General features: G+C 32.3%; 2 protein-coding genes and 1 pseudogene across 3 annotated transcripts; 2 read left to right on the top strand and 1 right to left on the bottom strand.

Moving 5' to 3' along the window:
* The first annotated feature begins 4,286 nt into the window (after positions 1 to 4,286).
* Positions 4,287 to 5,842, top strand: LOC129306429 (NAC transcription factor 25). 2 transcript variants are annotated; one of them, XM_054947041.1, is made up of 3 exons: positions 4,287 to 4,630; positions 4,735 to 5,078; positions 5,232 to 5,842. In XM_054947041.1, the coding sequence occupies exons 1-3, from the start codon at positions 4,447 to 4,449 to the stop codon at positions 5,700 to 5,702; spliced, it is 999 nt and encodes a 332-aa protein (XP_054803016.1). In that variant the 5' UTR covers positions 4,287 to 4,446; the 3' UTR covers positions 5,703 to 5,842. The 2 variants fall into 2 exon arrangements, with proteins under 2 accessions (XP_054803016.1, XP_054803015.1); XM_054947040.1 differs by having other exon boundaries at positions 4,288 to 4,630; positions 5,166 to 5,842.
* Positions 5,843 to 16,774: 10,932 nt separating this feature from the next.
* LOC129305402 ((E,E)-geranyllinalool synthase-like) lies at positions 16,775 to 20,665 on the top strand (annotated as a pseudogene).
* A 1,293-nt stretch (positions 20,666 to 21,958) lies between these two features.
* On the bottom strand, positions 21,959 to 25,489 carry LOC129307139 (serine carboxypeptidase-like 31). The gene is made up of 10 exons (XM_054948020.1): positions 25,182 to 25,489; positions 24,667 to 24,768; positions 24,397 to 24,492; positions 24,183 to 24,275; positions 23,985 to 24,067; positions 23,282 to 23,578; positions 23,055 to 23,185; positions 22,615 to 22,710; positions 22,381 to 22,486; positions 21,959 to 22,290 (listed from the first exon to the last, which is right to left on the bottom strand). Exons 1-10 carry the CDS (start codon positions 25,477 to 25,479, stop codon positions 22,144 to 22,146), a joined length of 1,449 nt encoding a protein of 482 aa, XP_054803995.1. The 5' UTR covers positions 25,480 to 25,489; the 3' UTR covers positions 21,959 to 22,143.
* Positions 25,490 to 25,695: the final 206 nt, after the last annotated feature.

Below are 25,695 nucleotides of genomic sequence, written 5' to 3'. Positions count from 1 at the left end.
GATGCAGGGGATATTATAAGTAATTATCTGGTATCTGCAGATGAAGTTGTATAATTCCATCTTTAAATATTACAGATTAGTGAGTGAACCTTAATTACAAAACCTGTCCCAAGTATAAGAATTCTGACTTATACCCCTCAGTATATATACACCCCAGTAATGGCTATATATATATATATATATATGGTGACAGATAAGGACTTGTCCATTGTCAATTAAAATTGTCACAGAGGATTTTGAATATACAGAAGATGATGAAAGGCAAACAAGCTGGCCGGATTGGATAGGTGTGAAATGTTGTTCAAGACAAGTATCACTCTTTTTCAAAGTAGGCATTTAGCCTAATTTTATCATGTCATTAAGGCTATATAAGTATGCATTAACACATGGTCCTCACGAAGTTTTCTCTCAACAATGACTATAAGTCTTCCCCTACTAATATTAACATACTCCTTCTAGTCTTATTTATAAATTATTCTCAGTATGTTTTATCATAACTAAGGAAGACTTTAAGTTCCATTAACTTTGTCTTAAATTTTAACAAATATTCACCTTTATCTCTAATAAATATTCTTAAATCTCATTATATTTTTATTCAAAGCATTTAATAAGGGCAAAAATATAAAGAGTAGCATTGAAAATTGACAAATGCCCTATAAATAAGACTAATTTTTTTCTTTTCTCTCTACCTTATAAATAGGATAAGAGGAGTATATCATTTAAAACTAATACTATATGTGAGATTTTTCTATAGCTTTAGTATCAAAATAAAGAAAATTAATAACTCATAGGGTCAATATAATAATGAAGCTAGTATTAGCGTGCCTAATAAATTCCGTCATCATCAATTCTAAAGTGGACAAGTGATACAGATGGATGCACCATGTGGCCAATGGTGTGTTAACGTCACCGCTTAACAGAGATTTGGTACGAGAGGTTAAGTTAATGAGACTTGTCATAGAGTGCAAAACCAGTTTGTCCATCTCCATAACACATTGATGCAATAATGGCCTCTCCTGGTATTGTTGATTTTGATGAGTCTAATATTGGAAAAATTATATTTAAAAACCCAATAAAAATATTTTAAGGAAATTATTACTAGGTCTTAGGAAATTAAAGTTAATTGTAACAAAGCAAAATTATGTCTTTGGTTCTTTAACATTTTTTGTTTTTATATCCGGGGGTCTTATGTATTACTGAATCGAATAACTATTCCTCACCGTGATTATGATATAATATCCAATTAGGGTTTTCATATATTTTATGTTATATATATATATATGGAAGTCAAAACTATTTGCTTTATTAGGCTAAAGCATGTGAATGCACATTCGGCATGTGTCTGTGATTGTATTTTTGGTGAGTATATGAGATAAGAGATAGCTTGTGACCCTTTGGAATTGATGTGTCAAACTAAAAATTAAAAAAACTAGGACTATACCCAAATGGAGAGGTCATCCAATTTGTCACTGTCCAAATCCTTGCAGAGAAAATCAGAGAGGAAGAAAGTTGAAGAATCTGATGTATGTTTTTATTCAACTGAAAATGAAAAGGAAAATAATGGGCCAATATTGAGGAATGAGGAGGATCTAACATATAACAACTTTGGTGCTTATATTTAGTGTCCAATTGTATTTCGAATATGATTGTTTTTAATAGAATGATGCTTGTGAGTTAAAAAAAAAAACCCTTGGTATATGATGGAAAATTGTTCTGTGTTTTGTTTTTTTAAAAAATTAAACTCCAAGAGGATATTGATAATTGAGATCCACTTTGAGAGTACGTATGTATGCTAGAATTAGCAAGCTATAATTACCTTTTCAAAAAATGCATAATGTTGACAAGCCAAAATTAAATAATATATATAACCCCCACATGTTTTCTCTACCATTTTTTTTAAAAAAATAAATTTCATATGTTTGTTTGATTAAATGGTCAATCAGTAGTGCTGACCATGAAGGGCATGAGATCATGACAATTAACTTCCTAATGAACAACAGTTTATCACATAATATTTGTTGACCTCCACTAATTATATCTTTGAAACCATAATAAGATTTGAGAATATATAATTATAAATTGGTACATTGTGTTGACATGTATTCATCTAAATAGAAAAGCAAAAAAGAGCTTGATGGATATATATCCATGGATATAAAATTTAATTAGATGATATTCTTTTCGGTACTATTTATAAGTCATTTATAATATGTTTTACTAAAAATAAAGAAAAACATTATTTAATAAGTTTTTAACTTTTTTATATTAAATTTATATATTTTAATAACATATTTTTTCTCACTAATATTTAATGAAAGGTAAAACGAAAAATTCATAACAAAAATTGAAGTACACAACTTATAAGACTGACAAAAAAATTGTTCTCTCCCTGCGTTATAAATATAAGGAACTGGAGAAAGTATTGCTTTGATGGCATAGTGGTTAATCAGGCACTGAGATTTGTGAGAATAAACCATAGTGGTAATTGCTTCTCTCTTCAACACAAGGAGCAGCACAAAGCAATCATATCAATAATAATTTGTTTCTCATTCTATTTTCAGAGAAAAATTAATTAATTTCTAATTAATTGGCTTCTCTAAGTGGCTTCCTTTTTCAAAGAGATTATAAAAATATCGTCGATAATACACACTTAATTACGTGCATACCCTTGTTTTTTTTTTTTAAATACTTCCTTAGATCCGTATTATGGGATGTCTTTTTTTTGTTTGTTTTTCACATAAGACACTTGATAAGATGTTAATTATATTTTTTTAATATTATCCTCACTTAAACTCATTAACTATGTGAGGAAAAATAAAAATTTGAAAATCTTTCTTTTAAAAAGAGGTAAAATTTAAAATTTATTCAATTTTTATATAAAGTTAATAATTTAATTATTTTTTCTTTTCTTGATTCTGAAAAGGTAGTTAGAGGTTGTCATATAATAGGGATGGGAGGGAGTAAAATTATGGATTATGCATTAATATATTATCTGGATTCTGGACAACTGCACAAGAAATTAGTAGAAACTGAGAGAGAGATATTATCCTCCATCTCTTGGTTCGGGTAATCTCCACTTATCTTAGGCTCAATTTTTTTTATGATAGAGTCAATTATGAACACATTCAAAAGATTTTTAAATTTTCACCGTATATTAAAGCCATTTAACGTGGACAATTGCTTACAATTTATAAATGCATTGAGTTCAACATCTTCCAAATTAACTTGACCTTTAAATTAACAACCCTCATTTTTCTATTCATTTCTTTAGTTAATTAATATGAGACTCTTCGCTACATTCTAGTTTTTTATTATTAAGCTTGGTTGCTTACTTCCACTCTTCCACTATATTTCTTTTTTCACTTATCAATGATATCTTCACTATTTCACATTGAAAATTAACTTCACTTCAATCCATTCATTGCATATTCCTGTGATTTGACCCTCTGAAGCCGCTATATTGCCTATGGTATTCAACCTTAACAAAAATCATTACATTGCATATTCCTTTGATTTGACCTTGTGAAGCCACTATATTCCTTAAAAAAATTCCTTCGAAAATTATTCACCCATTTCATCGTATTCATCGAGCATGGACTATGGTAGTGAAACCTTACATCATCGGCCATGTACATATATCCTTAAACCATTTATAACCCCACAAAATAAACACAAGTATATATCACGCCAAAGAAGAACAGCACATGCACACGTGCCATCCATCTTCCCTCTCCTTTTTGTTTGTTCAAAGGTCTTTTTTTTTTTTTGCGCTGATCTCTCAATTAAAAGTAATTCAGTAAACAAGGGTCAGGATATCATAATTTATAATGCTTTCAATTCGAATCTCATTATGAATGTAAATAATTTGTTAATCAGTACATTTATTTTTAATCATTTTTTAGTAGTTGGATCTATCTTGACTTTGAACTCTTGAGAATTGACATGCAACTCATGGAGGGGTTTTTTTTTTATTTTAAAAATGTATATTTTGAAAAGAAAAATTTGTGTGCGCTCTCCGTTTTGTGGTGGAAGCGCGATGGGTGTGTGAGTCAGAAATATGTGTGTGTAAGAAAAGCGTGACATCAAAAGCGTATTGGGCAGTTCCAAAATTAAACTCAGCTCTCCCACAATACCCGGGCCCACACATCCATCCTCACTCCTCTTTCTCTCCTTTGGTCCCCACTTCCTCTCTCTCACACGTGTCACACGATCCTCCACCCTCATTGCCACGTGTCACTTTCCCGTGTGCCATAACAATACATTAATCAGTGCCCACAACGACCTCGATCGACTCTTCTCACTCACACAGAGGCTCTTCTGATTCCAAATCTTCAATTCAATTTTTAATTCCCAGTAAAAGAAAGACACAGGGAGAGAGATTCAAAAAGAAGAGTGTGCGCGTGCGCATGAGATTGAGATAGATCGGTAAGCTTGGTGGTGGAAGTTATGGATAGCACCGATTCATCCTCAGGGTGTCTTCATCCTCAGCTTCCTCCTGGTTTCCGATTCCATCCCACCGACGAAGAGCTCGTCGTTCACTACCTGAAGAGGAAAGCCGCCTCTGCTCCGCTTCCCGTCTCCATCATCGCCGACGTCGATCTGTACAAGTTCGACCCCTGGGAGCTTCCAAGTACTAGCTCTCTCTGACTCCAACACGGCCCATCTCTTCGTCCCTTCCATTCATCAATACCCGCTTGGTAGTTTCTGAATCTCTGTCGTTTCTGGGTTTTACAGGTAAGGCAGCGTTTGGGGAGCAAGAGTGGTACTTCTTCAGCCCGAGAGATCGGAAGTATCCGAATGGAGCAAGGCCAAACAGGGCAGCTACTTCAGGATATTGGAAAGCTACCGGAACGGACAAGCCTATATTGTCGTCGGACGGACGAAACCAGAAGGTCGGCGTGAAGAAAGCTCTGGTTTTCTACGGCGGCAAGCCTCCAAAAGGCGTTAAAACCAATTGGATCATGCACGAGTATAGGCTCACTGATAGCAATTCTTACAATAATAATTCTATCCCTAAGCTTCCTCCAATGGCTTCCGATAGTCCTCCGTCTCAATCTAACAAGAAAAACTCCTTAAGGGTACTGTATTTATATATATTTGTGTGTTTGCTTCGTTTTTCTCAGGAGGATTTCTGATTCTGGACATGGTCTTTTTTTTTTTGGTAGCTTGACAATTGGGTTTTGTGTCGAATATACAAGAAAAGCAACAGTAATGTGAACACCACTCTGCAGAGGCCGCCATTGATGGAGCAGGAGAGGGAGATTTCTATGGAGGCTATGCTTCCCACCATCTCGACTTTATCAATGGCTAATACTGGTAACGCCAATCCTTCATTAGGACTTGAGAATGATGACAACTTCTTCGATGGAATTCTCGGCGGCGGCGATTCTAATGATCATCACTTGCTGTCTTCAAACTCATCAAGATCTAGCAGTTTCCTTCCAGTGAAACGACCCCTTCCGTCGCCGTTTGGGTCTCCGTCAGGGTCTTCTTCGTCGAACAAGAGATTCCACGGTGATCTTAACGGCACCGGTGGGATCAGTAATACTTCAGCAGATGAGAACAGCTCCTTCATTTCTCTGCTGAGCCAGCTTCCTCCTCCTCATCAGAGTAGGACGACGTTTCACCACCCTAATGCCCTTCTCGGCGATGGTGTCTTGAGACAGCAGTTTCAACTTCCGAGCCTGAATTGGACCTCATAGTGTGCTTTTGATTACAGGGAGCCGCCATTAATGTAGGTATGTTTCATGCAGATCTTAATAATTAGTTCTTCTTTTCCCTGTAAACATATATATGACATACAAGAAGGAAGAGACGTCTCTATAGATATAAGCTTATATAATTACCATTACATTGCCATGGGGGAGGGGGAATGAAAAGAAAGAAACATATAGGGGGATATCTGGGTAATATGTGTGTGTGTGTGTGTGTGTAGAATATATATACCTGCATTAATATATTAATTACTTTGTTTTTGAGCAAGGAAATTATGGTTTTTCTAATGTTAATTCTGTTTTTGTTCATAATAATTATTAATCAAATTCATCACTTGAGAAATAATCGCAATAAGGTTTGCACAGATAAACATCAGCTTCTGCTTGTAATTGCCTAGCTTGTGCGCATATATATATATATATATATATATCTTATAGATACGACGAGAGAAAAGTTTCTTTCGAGATGTATATATATCTTATCTTCAAGCTTTGTGTGCGACCTTTTTGGTACTTACCTCAAGAAGTGACAATATTGTCAAATTCCATGAAAATGTCGATTGCATGTATAAAGTAGCATGGGATTTTGACTATATGTAAATTCAAGCAAAATGAAGATGAAAATGAAAACCCTCATAGTAAAAGATCGCAAAGCATAAATCGTGTTTAGTGTTTGAGTAGGAATCTTTTCATGGCTCTACTTATGCGGAGGCCCCACCAATTCATTTTTGATAGGTGTGAATTTTTTTTTAGATGTGCTTTTCGGTTTTTTGGGGGCCATGGTAGATATGAGTTTTCTTCTGGAACAACACATTGTTATTCTCCAAATTCATTTCAAAAATTACAAATTAATTATATTATATGCTGACGTATATATATGATTGTTATAGGTCCAGCTTAACTACCTCAAGTCAAACTATAGTAGAATATTTTACAATTTCAAATAGAAAAAGCAACACTAGTACTGCATCAACATTAATTAGATATAATGAATAGTTTCTAGATGCTGTCAAAAGAATTATTATTTATATAATTATTTTCTATTTTTTTAAAAAAAAATCAACTTTTTTGGTGTGGCATACTAGAAGTGTTACTCCAATTCAGAATCCAATAATAATAATGAAATCAGAATTAATCAGTACGCACGTGGCATTGTGTCAGATATTAGATAATTATCACCCCCTCTATCCCAAATTATATACAGTGGTTGGGAGGAATTTTTTGTCTCAAACTATATCATAATATAAAAAAATTTTTAATAATAATATTTTTTAATATTACCTTTTAAATGAGGAGATAATTGAAATAATATTATAACATAATTATTAATTATGTAAGAGTATTTTAAAATTTTATATTTTTATTTAAAAAAGTATGTTGGTAAAATATTATTATTTTATTTTATTGGTATGTAAAATTTTATTTTAAATTATTTTATAATTTAGGATGAAGAGAACATATAAAAAGAATGTGATGGTGTCATAGCTTTTATATGCAAAATTGGTATGGTTTTATAATCAAAATAAAAATTGATTAGCACTAAAATCTTTATGTGTGAAGGAACATAATACTATCTTCATTTTAAATTATAAGACATTTTTAAAAAAATTAATATTTTAAAATATAAGATACTTTGATAGAAATAAAGTTTTATTAATAATATTTTTATATTATTTTTTTAATATATTCTCTCTTTAATATTTTTTGAGCAATGAAGTATTATATAAAATGTTTGTTTAAAAAATTTATATTTTTATCTTAAAAAAGTAAAAAAAAATACCGTGGCCAGTGAAGAAAATGGGGAGGCATGATCCTGATACTTTTTAAATAATAATACAAATATAAATTAAAGCATGCCACATGGGATTATAATAATCTGAAGGAAAACTATCATTTAAAGACCACTGTGTGATATTTATGAGATAAGGACTAAATGATTTCATAATAGCTTTGCATTCCTCTGGTCCTTTTTACATATTAATTTCATAAGCAAAAAGATTGAAATGCCCTTCAAATAGTTAAAAGAAAAAAAAAAGAAATCCCACTATTGTTGTTCGTTGGACCACCATCGGCGACGAGATCGCTGGTGACATTTTACTTAAGAAATAAGGTTTTTAGATGGCTAAAAGAAAGTTTGATGCCATGACCGTTGGCCACCTAAAAAGCTACAAGCCTTTTAATAACATATACCAAAAAAAATATAAATATAAGCACAAAATCACTTTCATGTAATAACATAATGGTATGTTGTTAACTGCTGAATGGAGCTTGTTAATTTACAAATGTTACTTATTAATCTGACGTGAACAATTATAAATTGGAGGCTTTAAACTTTATTCATTTTACTTGTTAAACATTCTAATGTATTGTTGTCAATCATGAATAGGTTGTCAAGATCAAATGAATACTTATTAATAAATGACTAACACGTACAATTAAACCTTTTTTATTAATTTTTCTAAGTTATTAAAATCATAATATATTATTGTTAATTTTAAATAAATTGTCATTATTTTATAAATGTTATTTGTTAATCTAACGTGGACAATTACAAATTAGAGGCTTTAAAACTTCACTCATTTTATTTGTTTAACGTTTCAATGTATTGTTGTCAATTACGAATAAGTTATTGTCAAAACAAAACGGATACTTGTTAATCAATGATTAACACATACAATTAAACACTTTTTGTCAATTTTTTTAATTTGTTAAAACTATAATAGATTCTTGCTAATTTTAGATAAACTGTTGTTATTTTATAAATGATATTTATTAATCTGATGTGGACAATTACAAATTGAGGACTTTAAAACTTCATTCATTTTATTTGTTAAACATCTTAATGTATTGTTAACGTCTCCAATTTGTAATTGTTCACGTCAGATTAACAAGTAACATTTATAAAATAATAATAATTGATTTGAAATTAACAACAATCTATTATGATTTTAACAAGTTAGAAAAATTTATATGAAAGATTTAATTATATGTGTTAGTCATTCATTAACAAGTATCCGTTTGGTTTGGACAATAACCCATTCATGATTGATAACAATACATTAGAATATTTAATAAGTAAAATAAGTGAAGTTTTAAAACCCTCAATTTGCAATTATTCACGTTAGATTAACAAATAATATTTGTAAAATAACAAGTTCTATTCAAAAATTAACAATATATCATTACGTTATTATATGAAAGTGATTTTGTGTTTCATTTATTACTTATATTTTTTTTACTATAACTTATTAAAGAGCTTGGTGGCTTAGTGGGCGTCAAGCTTTTTAGGTAATTAAGAGTCAAGAGTTCCACCTAAAAATCTCATTTTTTAAATAAAATATCACCATTAGAGCTCTGGTGACCTACCACCGACAACAGGAGCTCTGGTGACCTCACCGCTGGTGGTGGTCCGATGGTCCGTGATGGTGGGATTTCTTTTTGTTTTTATATTTTTAACTATTTGAGGGACATTTTAATCTTTTCACTTATGAAATTAATATGTAAGAAGGATAGAGCATTGCAGAGCTATTATGAAATATTTAATCTTTATCTCATATAAATATTACATAGTGATCCTTAAATTTTTTTTTTTGATTTGAATTGTTACATTTTTATTGGGTGGAGTATAAATGATTACTTGAGAATTAATCTTGATAGATGGGATTTTTTTTTTTGTTTTTTGTTTTACCAACGATAGATGTGATGTTTTTTTTCTGGGGCATGATGGATCTGAGTTTTCTTCGGAACATATTATTCTCTAAATTCATTTCACAAATTACAAATTAATTCTATGCTGACGCATAATATATGATTGTCCTAGCTAGGTCCAGCTTAACTACCTCAAGTCAAAGTTATAGTAGAATATTTTACAATTTCAAAGAAAAAGACCACAACACTAGTACGGCATCAACATTAATTATATATAATTATTAGTTTCGAATACTTTTTATATAATTGTTTTCTAATGTTTTTTATTTTTGAAAATCAACCCTTTTCAGGGGCATAATAAAAGTGTCACTCTAATTTAAAATCCAATAATAATAATTGAATCACAAAACCGTAAAATTTATGTTTCAGAACAAATTTTTAAGAACACTTTTTTAAAAAGCATTTCTATAAGTTGATGTGGAACTTATTAAAGCATTTTTTTTAAGTCCCCTATAAATTAAGCCTACTAGAACGTTTCATAAAAAAGTGCACTTAAAAATTTTAAAATTAAAAATTTTTAAAAGTGATAATCTTTAGGAACGCTCTTAGATTCTAAATAGTAATACTTTCCAGAGTGCTCTTCAGAATTAATCAGTACACACGTGATATAGTACTGTCAGATATTAGATATTATTATTATATAAAAAGAATGTGATTATTAAAATTTATTAGCTGGGTTAATTAGTTCAAACTAATGATGGATGTGTGACGAAGAATAAAGACGATGTCGTAGCTTTTATATGCAAATTAAAGTTGTGGGTATGGTTTTATAATCAAGACAAAAAATGATTAGCACTAAAGATTATTGAATTTTAGGTGTGAAGGAACGTAATAAATGAGTTGAAAATAATAATTAGAATAGGAATTATGACACATACCGACATGCAAAAGGAGAATAATTAATTAGTGGGTGAATTAGTGCCTGATCACCTTTCTATGTAATGACGTATGAATATTAATTGGGGGATCAAAATCAAAGTTTTGATGACTATAATATGAAAGCGCGTTAGGATTAGACGTGTGGATTTTAATTCGAGAATATATTATAATGAGAATTAATTACAGTTTGTGTGATTAGCTCTAATGTATCGCCATCGCATTGGCTCTCGAGAAAGCACCAATGTTGTTGTCTTCTTATCTTCTTCGTTGAAAATTAAGTCTCCCTCTGATGTATCGCCAAATTATTGGCTCCCACCACACCTTAGTAACCGCTAAAACAATTTTTTCCACATATCTCATTATCGCATGACGATTCATTTTCATGATTGTTATTAATATTTTTTGGCCGAATTATGGTTATTAATATAATATTGAGACTCAATTTGGCAATGAAATTATATGAACCATCAATATGGAACTTCTAGGGATAACACTAACCCGAAACAAATTAAAGTTTTTATAATTTTACATTGTTGATGCGTAAAATTATATCTGTTAAGTAAATTGAACAAAGCTCCAGAAACAGGGTAAAACAACGATAACGGCCGACCCCGTGAAACTGATATCAACAAAGACAATATGGACAATAGAAAAAATCAAGGAATGGAACCAAATTATATACTCTAGTCTATAGGGTAGAGAGAATATTCTTTTTATTCTATTTATATGGGATCTCCCTTGTTTTTGTTTTTATTTTTACTCTTTTTTTTCTATTAAATGTTGGGAAAGTTATTAAATGCTGAATCATTTTATCTTAAAGTGTGCATATTAAATGCTAACTTAAGATAAATATTTTATTAAAATAATTTTATAATTTGAAAGAGATAATCCTTGATTGATTTACTTGGGACTGGAAGTGCAAAACGATACATACAAGTACAATAAACTAAACTTTTGTTGTGCGAAATCATTTATTCATTTTTACACTTTTTATCAACGATGGCTTCACTGATATCTTGAAGGCATATATACTTTTAATATTTTTATTCAATATGATTGTATATCTCAAGATTCAAACTTAAAATTGCATATTTAAACTAGTTCAATTCTCTCGACTGATTGATATGAGAGTTTTGATTTTTTTACTTTTTTTCACATCAAGTTAAATCTACTCACATTGAGATGTTTCACTAATAAATTTATGATTATGTCATGAAATCTAGTACTTATATATTGAGTGTGTGTGTGTATTTTGGTGTGTTATTTTTTTAAGCTTCCAACATAATAAAATCGAATGGGCAACTTAAAGAATAACTAATTAGGTACGGAACTTGAAAGTATGAAATTTAAAAGGCAGTAACTGTAACAAGAGGCCAAGTTGAGCATGAAACTATGTGCTGACTGGGACACATGAAATAGTTAATTTGTCATGGAAAAAATAGATTATATAGAATTGATTATAGAGCATAATCAATTACATAAGTGGATAAGAATTGAGTGAGAGCTATATGTATGACTCATCGTTATTAAGATAAATCTTGACTTAAACCTAATTAATTAGTTAGACTCCTTAATGGATAAGTACTTCCCTTTTACAGAATCAAAACAAAAGAGCTTTCAATAGGAGTCATTTTCATTGTTAACGCTTTCATCTGCAATAATTTTGTCATCGTCACACATCGATTTTAAATGTCACTCTTTGTGATCTTCGTCTCTTGACCCTATATGGATCTCACAAATGCAAAATATGGGATCAAATATTATATGTTGCAGATTTCGTTTGTTTGTTTGGCCACAGCATAGTTGGAGAATAATGAGATTATATATGCGATTTATAAATTTATAAGAATTTTATAATAGAAAATTTAAAGAAAAATAGTAGTCCTTAGACCTTGCCCCACACGAACCCCTTATTTTGGCACTATTCATATCACAAGTTCACAACTCATCTTGTCTTAGCTTCTTGAACTAATTTTATGTTAGAGCTGATAATATGAGTTGAATTTATAGATTCAACCCGCCAATCAGCAAAAATAAGTAGGTTGAGTTGAAGAAAAATGAATTCATTTTTATACAGGTTAGATTTAGCTCACCTCATATAATTTGAATGAGTTGGCCCACTTATTATTTTTTAATAAAAAGATAGAGACTCACTCACCCTTGGCTCCTTTTCCTGTGTGATAATCACTCCATCATCATTTTTGCTCCTCCTTATTTATTCACATTTTGAGAAATCATAATTCACATCAGATCGCACCATGCAACATAAATATAATAATATTACCAGGATGTGCTTGGACCACCTGATAATAAAAGGATTAATCTAGCTTAATTAAAAAGATATTATTCAAATTTTAAATATATAACAATAATTAAATTCTTAATGAGATGTGCATGCCCTCCAAAAATATTCCCGCAATAATTAGTTTAAAACAAAGATATGGAATAATAGATGCAAATAATAATAATGATGATAATAGTAACAATAATATAGATATATATTCTATATTATTTTTAATATAACTTGAAATTTCAAAATATTCACTGATAATCAATTTTTATCTTTTCCTAACAAACTATCTCACAGTATTCAACCATCACTAATTCAAATTCATGCAGTCTGTTTAGTTTCTAGAAATGGGAAGCAAAATTTTAATAATGATAATTTAGAAAATATAAATATGGGCCAAAAACTTAATAAAGAAAATATATAGGAGCGAAGAGGAGGGAAATATTTTTAAAAAATTTTCGCCTCATCTCTCTATTTTTTTTATCCCTTTCCTTCCCTCCCTTCCATCCCTCCTTAGACCAAACATGTTAAGTAAATTTTCCCCCTTATGGTGTGTTTGATTCTAGAGTTTTACCAAAAAAAAAACCTTAAAAGAGATGAATTTATTATTTTGAAAATTTAAAAATATTAATTTATTTTTTGGTGGATTAGTTGGTTGGCCTATATATAACCGGCATAAGATGCAGGTTATGCCAACCCGTCCTAACAAAACTTGTAATCTGCTGCTGGCCAACCTACAAATTGTTGGTTGACTCATATTATTAATTCTATTTTATGTTGTTACATTTATTTAAAATTTTAAATATAATAATTGTCTGAAACAATGAATTAAATATTCAAAATCCCGATTCGCGAGTAGTATTCATTATAAGAGATTGCATTATTTTAAATGTGATGACGGATACTTATATTTTGGTGTTTAGATCTGTAAAAATGTTTCTTTTTATTTCTATTAAACTAATTAATATTTTTAATGTATTCATTTTAACATAAAAAATATCATAATACTGATAACGAGCTTCGGATCTGAAAGGGTTTTTGCGCCAGATTAACTAAAATCGCTACTTAATTATGGTCCGCTAATAATTAAGCTAAAAATAAAAATGATTAACCTCACTGATAAATAGTTTAATTTTCTCGTTAGCATGCCAATTAGCGATGGTGTTATCGTCAATATTTTTATAATACCCACTTTGCAATGAGTCATTTCCTGACCGTAAAATAGATTTCTTATATCTATATTTGTACATTTTTTTAATAAATTAATGACATATATAATAAAATTTTAGTATGTGACTCCACATTTAATTTCTCTATGTAAATTTTATCTCAAATTTTCTAAATGTATCATATACATTTATTTTTATTTTTAGCGTTCTACGCTGAGACCAGAAGGACGGGGCCTAAGAATAACAAATAACAGGGCCAGGATATGAAATAGGCCTCCAAAAATGGGCCTCTATGGGCGTGGTTAACGTTTACACGTTTCTGGTAATGGGCTCATCTATAGAAGATCCAACAATGAAAAATATTGTGGCAAATTTATGCCCTATTGAGTAGCATGAAATTGCAATTAGAGAAGTTTGGTATGATGATAGATCTTAATTAACTTTTTTTTTTCAGAGAATCTGGATCCGTCAATTTTGATGGAACCTACTTCCTTAATATAAAAATGACTTAATTCTATGTGCATACTAATCATCTTTTGAAAACTTGTTTTCACCTCTCTTTCATTTCCGCTTTTGTCAAAATCTTTTCCATACTACCAAACAAGGTATTATAACGTAATATTAAGAAAAATGGGGATGTGAATTGCCAAATTTCTTACATGAGGAGAAATAGCATCGCAAGAGTGAAGACCAACTAATTAAGCTGTGGTTTTGAATAATACCTGAATTGCTATTTCTAAATTAAAGTGTTCTCTAATTAAACCGAACCATGTGTAACATTGCCAACTCTCGTGACAATGTGAATCATGAAAAAAGGCATAAATATGGTGGGACTAGCGAAGGAGGCAAAATCCGACAAGGTCGTTTCTAAAGAATCACTCCTACGTACTCTCTTCTTGTCCCAGTTTTGTATTTTACTCCACAATTAGTTTATAAATAATAGAGATCCTAATCTTACAACTTATCATAAATTTTAGAGAAAGTATCATTTAGATATCAAAGTATTAAATTAATGACAATTAGGTTCTACTCTCAAATCATAGTCAAAATCAAGTTTGAGGATCCAAAAGTGCCGAAACTTGATCACAAATTTAATTTGTTTGAAAAATTGGGAGTCACAACTAAAATTTCCAACTCTTACTCCCAAATTCACTAGACAAAATCATTATATGTCATTCCCAATTTTAATGTTATGGTCCTTCTTTATAGCTAGAATTGCTCCAGCCTCCATGCATGTTCTAGTTACAGTTAACATTCTTCATAATAAAACAATCAGGGTCTCCATAGTGTGGACAATATATGGCACTGTTTGTTTTGAATGCAGCCGATTCCAATACATCAATTCAGACTTCGAAGCCTGGCAGGTCACGATCATGAGGCTCTTTCTGATGCAAAAGTCCAAGGTGACGAGAAACACACGCTAGCTAGTATGTAGTACCTTTTACTGGCCACAATAGACATTGGGCCTATTTGGATACCCTTTTAGAATTAATTTTGGATTCAAAATCATGGTTTTAAAAATTTTTATCCGAACACCCCAATTTTTTCAAACTCCATTTGGTTTTAAAACTCCATTTGGAATAAGTTAAAATTTATTCCATTTTAAAAAATCAATATCATAATCAATTTTTGAAAATTTATCCAAACACCATCACATTCTAATAATCAATTTTTTTCTTAATCAATTTTTTTCAATTAAAATCCAAACACACCCATTAGCATCTTTGGATAATGTTTTTCATCCCTACGTTTTCTTTTGTCGTCTTTCTAGGATACGCCGATTTCAACCAAGAATAATACTCCCTCAATTTCAAATTAATGACACTTTTGACGAAATCTCACGTATCAATATTAAGTTGTTTATATCTTGAATTAAAATTAATTGAGAAAAAATACTTATAATTTAAGAGGTATTGAAAAGAGAGAGGGATGAAAATTAAATAGAGAAATAAATAGTAATATAAGAATAAACTTATTTAATGAAATCTTAATATTTTCAAAATATTTTATGTTTTGGGATGGAGGAAGTATAATGTATCAATTATTTTTTGTTTTTCATTCTTGCCCTTCACTCAACATCGCAACATTTAATACTTGGAGGCAATTAAAAGGTGGGATTATTAAAAATAAGTCATTATCATTATTAAACCTAAAAGCTTGAAACAAGACAAGTATTATTTAAGGACAAAATTAAAAAGCTAATCATGTTAAGTAAAGGAATGAGAATATTTGATATCTTAAAAGCTTTATTTTTTATCTATATATTTTGTTTTTGTGTGTTAGGGATATGGTTACTAGATTTTTTATATTAAATATGCTTAAGCATAGTATATGATTTACTAAAATAGTTTAAGTCATTTGATTAGATATTTTTAAGCTTATATATTTATAATTGATTTACTTTTTTATATTTTAATGTTCCCTCTACTCTTTTTTTTTTCCTTTTTTTTATTGTTGTAATGAGGGTTAGATGGAAAATGATAAATATCTCATACTTAATTAAATTACTACATACATAAAGAATGAGAATCTACAACTACTTGTTTAATTGGTTAGAATCTTTACAACTCATGTGAATTTGAGTTAGTTCTACAAGTGATTCGCTGTGTCATTTGAGAAGATGCACCTATCTAGGAAGCCGAAATTTCTCTCAGCCGCAAAGGAGTCTTGGAGTACACATTGGAGAGGGTCTTTCTTGCAGGTATCCAGTACTAGATACATTCAAGCTAGTCTTGTCCTTTGCATTTGTTTTTGCTTTTTCTCTGTTTTCGGGGCCACCGTGCTGGCTAGATTTCTGGGCCACTAGTTGGTTTGTCTAAGTCCCGAGCTGATTATGGAGGACCATATTAGTCGGACTGATTCGTAAAACACGAGGCCATGTGCGTTCATAAGCAGTAACGTTCATGCAAAGCACTATAAATACAGTACGTAGCTTGCTTCACGAACATAACTTAGCAACAATCCATTGGCAATCCAAACTGCTTTCTTCTTCCACTTACGTTTATTGATTTTAAATGCTATCGGATTCCTCTTTATCCCACATCAAATGCAGAGCCCAAAAGATTAAGGGGACGATGTTCTCAATATACATCGATCCCTACTCTTTCGTGAGTCCTTCCGCGTATGACACAGCATGGTTAGCTATGATCCCTGATTCTTGCCCTGAACCTGATCACTGTAATTTGCAGCCCACGTTCAGGAATTGCTTGAACTGGCTGCTACACAATCAGAAGGAACAAGGGTTTTGGGGACAGTGTGATGCGCTCGGCAACCCCACCATTGAAGCCCTACCTGCCACTCTTGCTTCCATTGTTGCCCTCAAAATGTGGAATACTGGGCCGGTTCTTGTGCAGAAAGGTATATATCCCCAGCTTATTTGGTTGATCGATATTTCAATACTTCTGTTGAATTAAAGATTTGACGGCTTCTCTGATTTCTCAGGATTGTCATTCATTGAAACAAATTCTGAGAAGCTACTGAAGGATGTGAAAAACCATTGTCCTCATTGGTTTGCCATTTTTCTACCTGCCATGGTTGAACTTGCAGAGACTAAGTGTTTACAAGTCGTCTTCCCCGAAACTGTGCGGGAGACAATATCGTACATCTTTAGTTGTCGGCAAAAGTTTCTTAATAAGTAGTACTTCATTGTCGTATGCGATTTCATATGCAGTATGCACGCACGCACGCGCACACACACACACACACTATGTTTGAGTTTTTTAACTTGAAGAATTCACTAAAGAAACTTATTATTGAATGAAATTGTAGGGAGACACTTGGGGGGCAGCATTACCCTCCATTGTTATCATATCTTGAAGCGTTGTCTCCATCGTTCGATATAACCACAGAAGACATATCAATCAATTTGAGTGGTGATGGCTCATTATTTCAGTCACCTTCTGCCACAGCAAAAGCGTTTATGGTTACAGGAAAGCAAGAGTGCCTCATTTATTTACAGTCTGTAGCTCAAAGATGTCCGAATGGAGGTTCACAGTTATTTTTCTCATTTTTATGCTAAAATTAACAAAACCAACGTGTTAAGATATACTTCTTTTCTATCTTCATGTAACTTCTATTTAACTGGTACAGTTCCACAAACTTATCCCATGGATGAGGACCTTATAAAACTGTGCATGGTCAATCAAATAGAAAAGTTAGGGTTGGCTCAGTATTTTGTAGAAGAGATCCATGAGACCTTAGCTCAAATTAACGGGTAAAATCCCATCTCCAAGATCAGTAGAAGATATATATTGTGGCGGACCAGTTGACAAATGGGTCTGTCATCAATAATTAAGGTTCCTGTTTGATTGGATTTGCAGGAATTTCATAGATCGAAAATCGTGGGTGAAACCTTACAATATGATTGCACCACAGCTTCACAAAGACTCTCTGGCATTTCAGCTTCTGAGGATGTACGGATATAGAATATCGCCATGTATGTATGCCATTATAATAGCTAGCTACTTGATACGTGATTAATAATCACTGACACATTAAGCTTCATTGCGGGGTTTTGTTTTATAACTACTTATATTAATATATTTTTCATATATAATAATTACTGCTGCAAGCTTTTGCTGGTTTTTACGTGACAAAGAGATCCGAGGTTATGTGGAGAAACATCCTGAATATTTCACAAGTGCCATGATAAATGTGTACAGAGCCACGAATGTCATGTTTTGCGAAGAATATCAACTTGAGGAAGCAAGGTCTTTTGTCGGGAAATTACTTGCGAAAATGACTTCAAGGGATAGAGACCACCAACCACAGGTCAAATACTTTTCTATACATAATTAAGAATATCCAAAAACTGGGCATCGCCACGTTCACAAATTAAATCCCTTGTTGGTCTCGACGATTTAGATGAGATTTAAATGCCCTAATTAAGATCTTGTTTTTAAAAATTGGTTTTAATTAATAATATTTATCTTAAATATTGCAGATGGGCCATTTTAATTTCTTTATTAACCCCACTTATAGTTTGTCGTAATGCTAGATTTCTCAGAAAAGACATTGACTATTCACTGATATAGACTATTCACACTTCATTTTGTTTTGCTTTACTTTGTAGATTGAGTATGAGTTGAATCTTCCATGGCTTGCTCGGCTTGATCATTTGGAACATTGAATGTGGATAGAAGAAAGTGAAGTTAATGCTCTTTGGAAAGGAAAGACCTCGTACAATAGGCATGTGTTTATGATGTCGATCTCGTTCTGCTTATTTTCCTTTCCATATCTATGAAATTCAGAAATTGGCTTATGTATATATTTACTGGGACTGGTTATTGGCAGTTTATTATATCTTGTATACGTAGGATATCATGCCTTTGCAACGACGAGCTACTACAACTTGCTGTGGAGAACTACGAGTTTAGGCAATCACTTTACAAAAATGAGTTGGAGGAACTGAAAAGGTTTGCATGCAGGACAACGTTCCTATATCATATTTTATGTCCAGAAATATCTTCAACTGACCAAATTAATATGACCTTCACAATTACTTCGTTAGAACTAATAATTAATTAGCATGTGAGTAATATAGGTGGTCTGAAGACTGGGCTTGACAAGTATGGGATTTTGGCAGAGAGAAAACCGCATACTGTTACTACGCTGCTACTGCTGCTGCCAGTTCTCTACAACATGACTCTCATGTCAGAATGTTAGCGGCAAAAAGTGCCATCATCATTACCGTAGCTGATGATTTCTTTGACATGAAAGCTTCTCTTCCTCAACTTGATGACCTCCTGGATGCAATAGGAAGGTATATAAACCTAATTAAAAGTGATCGAAGTGTTTTACTTTAGATCGTAATTAACTATCACTTTTGATCGAAATAATGTTCCTTTTTTCACTGATTAATAAAAAATAGATGGGATAGTGGGGGCTTGAGCAGCTGCAGCAAGGTTATATGCGATGCTCTTGATGATCTTGTGAGGGAAGCTGCTCAAAGATATCGCCAAAAAGAAGGAGCTGATATAACAAGTAGTCTCCGACATCTTGTAAGTTACCTAGTTTAGTGACTCAATTTTAAAAGTAATTATCAATCTAAGTGTGGTAATTAATTAAATCTGTGAAGTGGCATGAAACATTTCTTTCGTGGCTGGAAGAGGCAAAGTGGAGCAGAAATGGACACACACCCTCCATTGATGAACATCTTAAGACAGGCATGATCTCCATTGCCGCGCACACCTTGGTTCTTCCAGCTTCCTGCTTTCTGAAGCCCAGCTTACCTATTGACATGCTCAGGCCATCCCACTATGAAACCATCACAAAATTGCTTATGGTTATTTGTCGTTTATTGAATGATATACAAAGCTACCAGGTACTTTTATACCCAAATAATTTAAAACTTGTACTTATATATAGCTATTTTGAGTGTGTTCATGGAACCTAAAACATGGTTACTGTACGGGCAGAAGGAAGAGCCGGAGGGGAAAGTGAATTCTGTTCTGATAAACTTGATAGGGAATCCAGAGTTGGACATGGAAGATTCAATAGCTTTTGTGAGAGAGATAATAGAGAAGAAGAAGAAAGAGTTTATGGAGCATGTTCTAATGGATGAAATGTGTGATTGGCCTAAACCCAGCAAGCAATTTCATCTGTCATGCTTGAAAGCCTTTCAGATGTTTTACAACTCAAGCAATCGCTATGACTCAAAGACAGACCTGCTGGAAGATATTGACAAAGCAATCTATCTTCCTCTGAGTAGAAGCTTGAAGAAGAGCCTTAAAGTTGTAGCTGTTCACTCAGGGCTAAACAAGAAAGATGCAAGAATATTAAGCTCCGACTTCAAATTGTGCTGCAAACCTAAGTGCTTTGGTGTTGCTGCTATCCAAGTTCCTCAGTATACCCTAAGAAATGTAATATACCTGATTCCACCAAAAGTTGTGGGAGGCTTCATATAGAAAGAGCTCTAAAGATGATATTGCATGTGTCTATATTTGTGTCCATATCTGATACATATTTGCATACTTAGCATATCAGCATATTCGTCATGTACTTGCGCGGGAAGTGTGTTGTTATTTGTTCTGTGCAAGAAAAAGTTTAAGTATATATGTATTATATATATATTTGAGATAAGGTGTGAAGTGTATATTTTAGTTATGGAGATGAATCTTTATCTTGATTTTTAGCCATGTACTTGCAATATAAATATAATAATTATATATCATGGTTGTTATAATTGGGATAATTTCTGAGAATATACATATCTGTTGTGCGTACGGCGCGTGCGCGTATTATATTTCATTTGTCTCTTTTGCCAAAAACCGCTATGGGAATTCCTTTTGCTAACTCCAACTCTCCAACTACGTACTTTCACAAATTCCTATAAAGAGAATTTCAGTTAAGGATCATCATAGAGACTTAATTTCAGATAGGTTTAAAAGAATTTTGATAGTAAAAAAATTAAAATGTTGTTCACTTATTACACAAAATTACTAATTATTAATTTTTTACTGCATTTATTAATGTATCAATGTCACTTTTAAATTACATTCGTTTGTAAGACAATTAGTAACATTCGTTGTTAATTTACTAATATTAGTTGTAAATTATAAAACCTATTAGTAATTTATAACTAATGTTAGTAAATTAACAAGTTAGCAATTTAACAATTGATTTTGCTACTTATGATTGAAATATTGATATCAAATCTTATATAATTATTGACATATCAACTCGTATTCATAAATTAACAACCAGTGATTCTGTATAATAAGTGAAGCGTATTTTAATTTTTTTTTGTCATTGAAATTCTTTTAACTTTTTTCTCCTGAATTAAACTAAAATTTTAAAATTTTTTGAATTTACTTGAATTTAAATCTCTACAATCGTCTTTAGCCGAAATTCTCCCGTTACTATACCATGAGCAAATATCATCTAACTATTGTTGGGATCCATATAAAAAGATTTCTAGTTTCTAATTGATAAAATTCTTTGATACGAGAAATTCTCATTTTCTTTTGAAACAGACAAAAATCACAGAAACTACATGGGCATGAAAAGGATAAAGACTACATATGAATTAATTGATAAGGACAATGATACTTTGGACCATTATTTAATTCATTAATCATTTTAGATATATGGACAGCTCTTAAAAATTGTCTCTTTATCTATGTGGAATGTCTTCTGAAATTCTTTTCCTATAATATAAAGTTGATCAAATAAGATCTATTTGGGGACACTCGATATACTTTCTTATCCATTATATATATTTGATTTTGATTCTCCAAATACATAGGTTACACAAGACGTCCTGCTAGCGTACCAGAGCTATTTAATCAAGGGCCAAAATCTTCTTATATGAAGTTACAAAACCTATATATATATATATATATATATAGCCATCATCTCTATATATATGGATCAGTGTTGAGTCTTATTTAGTTTCTGGTGGGGACTGTCCGAGCAGAAAGGAGGAGAAGAATGCAAGTGAATTGCTTGGTTTGAAACTAGGCACGTCATGTCCAGCTCCTCGAAATGTTGCAAAAGTAAGCCCCTCGTATTCTTGAAACCACCCACTTACCTTTTTCAGCCACAAACAAACCCACCTCAATTAATTAATTATGAATTAAAATTATGGTAATTAACTCCAGATTATTAAGGTTAATTCTACCTCCTTCTCGTGATACCATGGTCTCCATGTCTTGGTGATACGCAAATTCAGAGTACTTAAGCTGTATCTTGTGGACAGTACTGGCACTCTACCATCCGTGTCTCCACTGAACCATAAATTTTGATCATCAATACAAATAAATCAATATCCCTATGTTGTCTGGAAGGGGGACCCATATGTACAATATATATATAAACTCTAAACACAGCGCCTTCAGAGAGGGTAATTAATTACCTGTAAACCCAGATTCTAAGTCCTGCAGAGATTAGCTTCTTGTAAATTGGGATAACTGATGGCTTTGAATCTTCCCAATTGTTGAATATCTTGAAGCTGCATGTAATAATTACAATATTATATTTGCTAAAGGAAAATTAAAAAAATGGAAATTTTATACTCCCTTCGTTAAAAAATGTGAGGCATTTTTAAATGAATTTCACCTCCAAATAAAATAGTTACCTACTTTTTAACTAACCCTATCTTTCCATATTTTTTCTTATTAAACACCTTACAATAAATATAAAGTTATTATTAGTAGGGGCACTTTTGAAAAAAAAAACAATGATTATACCTCAAAAGATTAAAAATGTCTTATATTTTTAAATATTCAACTCCTTAAAAAATGCCTTATCTTTTTGAACGGAGGGAGTATATTATTAGGTGAAACAGTGGTTTACTTGCAAATACTCCAATTCTTAAGACTCTGACCATCACTGGCATGAAGAGCCTTCTGAACATCTGGTCTGTTATAGAAAGCTGTGGCATAATCATCCAAACATGGATCGAAACCACCCATGATCCTAGGCATCTGCTCAAGAAAATCCACATGGCGCATACTGAAACACGAATCCTTAAAATAATTAAAAGAAGGTGATAGCTAGTCTCAGAATTTTTCTTCACTAACCATTTTCAATGATGAGCGCTTGTAACTCATAAGGCCTTGCGTAGATTGGTCATTGGAATGTGCAGTATTGGCGAAGCAGACAGGAGTGTAGAGGCTATACATATCAATCTTGTGGTACTGTGCAAGCAATTCATCCACAGCATCACAACAAGTTTGGTTGCTCCATGGGTTACTGCTTTTGAAGTCACAACTTTCTCTGATTGCTCTATGAGTTTCATCTGATATTACGGCGTGGCTCCAAGCATAGTCCACAATACCCATCCAATCCTCAGCATCAGATGTTTCTGGATTTCCCAGCTGCCAACAAAATTTAAGAAAATTTAGGTTCTTATTTTCAATGTGTATGTTGATATCAGGTTAATTGGCTAATTCAATTCTGACACATGCATGTATGATTATTTTAAAGAAATAAATGTTGATCGGTTAATAATTTTTATAAATCATGCTTCTGAAAAAAAAATAGATAATAAAGAATCATAAAATGTGGAAAGTCAGGTGGTGTTAGTGGGATATGATGTGTGTAATAGATATAATATTCAAAACCCACAAAGGGCCATATGGGAAGTTAATTACATACATGCATGTCGAAGTATAAAGAACATATTCTTTTAAAGAAAGATTCCTTATGCTTTGGCTGAGCCTATGTTGATTAACTAGCACCTGTCTAGCAAGAGAACGCTTTTCAAATAATGTAGGACCATACCAGGATACCCTTAAGATCAATATGAAGCGAAGGGTCCTTGTTCCTATCAACGATGAGCTCAGCAAGCTCTGGTACATACTTTCCTGAAAATACATACATGTGGATATTCCATCATCAAACAATCTTGAGATAAATCAAACTAAGAAACAAGAGTATGTTATAGTGTGTAGTTCAAAGATCTTGTAGATAAATCTATACCTGCATAGCTCTCTCCTGCTATGTAAAACGTCCTAGTTCTATAAGATGGAAACTTAAGAAACCACTTGTGCAGAAAATTGTAAGCATCATTAGCTGTCACAAACAACAATTGAATTATATAGCATCCTTTATCAAAAGTGAAATAATAAGACAGATAAAGCTCAATTAGTGGCTGGCATTAAATATGCAATGTTAAGGCTAATTGATTTGTAACCTGTGAAGTCATCTCCGAGATGTTCATAATCACTGGTTGTGTTTGAGTAGGAAAAGCCGACACCAACAGGAGATTCCACGAATAAAACATTGGCTTCTGCATCATCACACACACATCAAGAATACTCAACACCAATATTAATAATTGTTGTGGGGACAAATAATGGCGCACTATGTACAATAGTTAATGTTCATCTCAGAATTTTACGTGGAAAGTAGTGAGATGGGTTTGCACCAGAAAGTTGAATTGCGTGGTCCTCACAAGTCATACCTCTATTCCATGAGAAGTTATTATATTTAAGGCCATCATTGTCCACTAAAAACGGGCCAATCTCCTGCGTTGCTCCATATCCCACAGAAGAGCACCCAGGACCTGCAACAAAAAAGCACCTTGTCACCTTAGCCAAGAACACACATAAGAAAAGCAGCTAATGAAATCAGCAACATATGTTTGAACTATTTCAGACTATGAAAAAGGATGATATAACAAACGTCATAAAGGTTAAACTCTATCATTATGCTTTCCTTTGTTTTATCTCATTAGTTTGTCTCTAACTCTGATTCGAACTCAGATCTCCAGAGATAACTCCTATACTGTTAAGCCATGTGTTATCTCATGTGACATGATTGTCACGAAAAGAAAGAGATATAGTGCCTCTTACTTCACGAGACTATGACATTATTACATGAGAAAGGATCCAAATCTAAGGGAAGATAAAAAAAAAGATTAATGAAGTACTCGCTCCCTCCAGCTCCAGACATACATACATACATACATATGCCTACCTCCATTAAGCCAAAGCACTAAGGGTTTCTCTTGAGGTTTGGTGGTGGCCTCGTAAAACCAGTAAAAGAGTGCTCTTCCATTAGTTTCGTTCGCAGTGACATAGCCAGCAAAGTGCTGGAAATCTGCATGAGGCTGACCAGGCAAGCTGTTGACGCGATCCTCATTATTATTTCCAGAACTCATTTTACTCCCGGGACAATATTGCCTGTGTCTGGAAGATGCAACAGGCTTTGCACAAAATAGCCCAAGAACAATAGCCAATGTGCAGAAAATTTTCACTTTTAACAGAATATCCATGTTACAAGTTTCAAAGAGAGACACTTGGATTACAGGATTGAAAAACTAGAGGCCTGCGTGCCCCTTTTATACTGAAGATTTTCTTCCACTGTACCCCACCGTGGGTAGGACATTTACAAAAGTAGATTAGGATAATAGTCTTACCTGACAATCTCTCTCTCTCTCTCTCTCTCTCTCTCTGTATATATATATATATATATTTATTTATTTACCTCT

The sequence above is a fragment of the Prosopis cineraria genome, unplaced genomic scaffold, assembly GCF_029017545.1.
Source record: "Prosopis cineraria cultivar Desert tree isolate PC_DT_omini unplaced genomic scaffold, ASM2901754v1 PC3, whole genome shotgun sequence".
NCBI lineage: Eukaryota > Viridiplantae > Streptophyta > Magnoliopsida > Fabales > Fabaceae > Prosopis > Prosopis cineraria.
Note: the sequence above shows the minus strand (reverse complement) of the source record. Positions and strands in the feature narration are given on the sequence as shown.

Excerpts from the sequence above, each read along its gene's own strand:
- LOC129306429 (XM_054947040.1), top strand. The coding sequence starts at position 4,447 with ATGGATAGCACCGATTCATCCTCAGGGTGTCTTCATCCTCAGCTTCCT. Across the intron at positions 4,631-4,734 it reads CGACCCCTGGGAGCTTCCAA|GTAAGGCAGCGTTTGGGGAG; the intron begins GTACTAGCTCTC and ends TGGGTTTTACAG. Across the intron at positions 5,079-5,165 it reads ACAAGAAAAACTCCTTAAGG|CTTGACAATTGGGTTTTGTG; the intron begins GTACTGTATTTA and ends TTTTTTTGGTAG.
- LOC129307139 (XM_054948020.1), bottom strand. The coding sequence starts at position 25,479 with ATGGATATTCTGTTAAAAGTGAAAATTTTCTGCACATTGGCTATTGTT. Across the intron at positions 24,493-24,666 it reads TAACTTCTCATGGAATAGAG|AAGCCAATGTTTTATTCGTG; the intron begins GTATGACTTGTG and ends GTGATGATGCAG. Across the intron at positions 23,186-23,281 it reads AGCGCTCATCATTGAAAATG|ATGCCTAGGATCATGGGTGG; the intron begins GTTAGTGAAGAA and ends TTTCTTGAGCAG.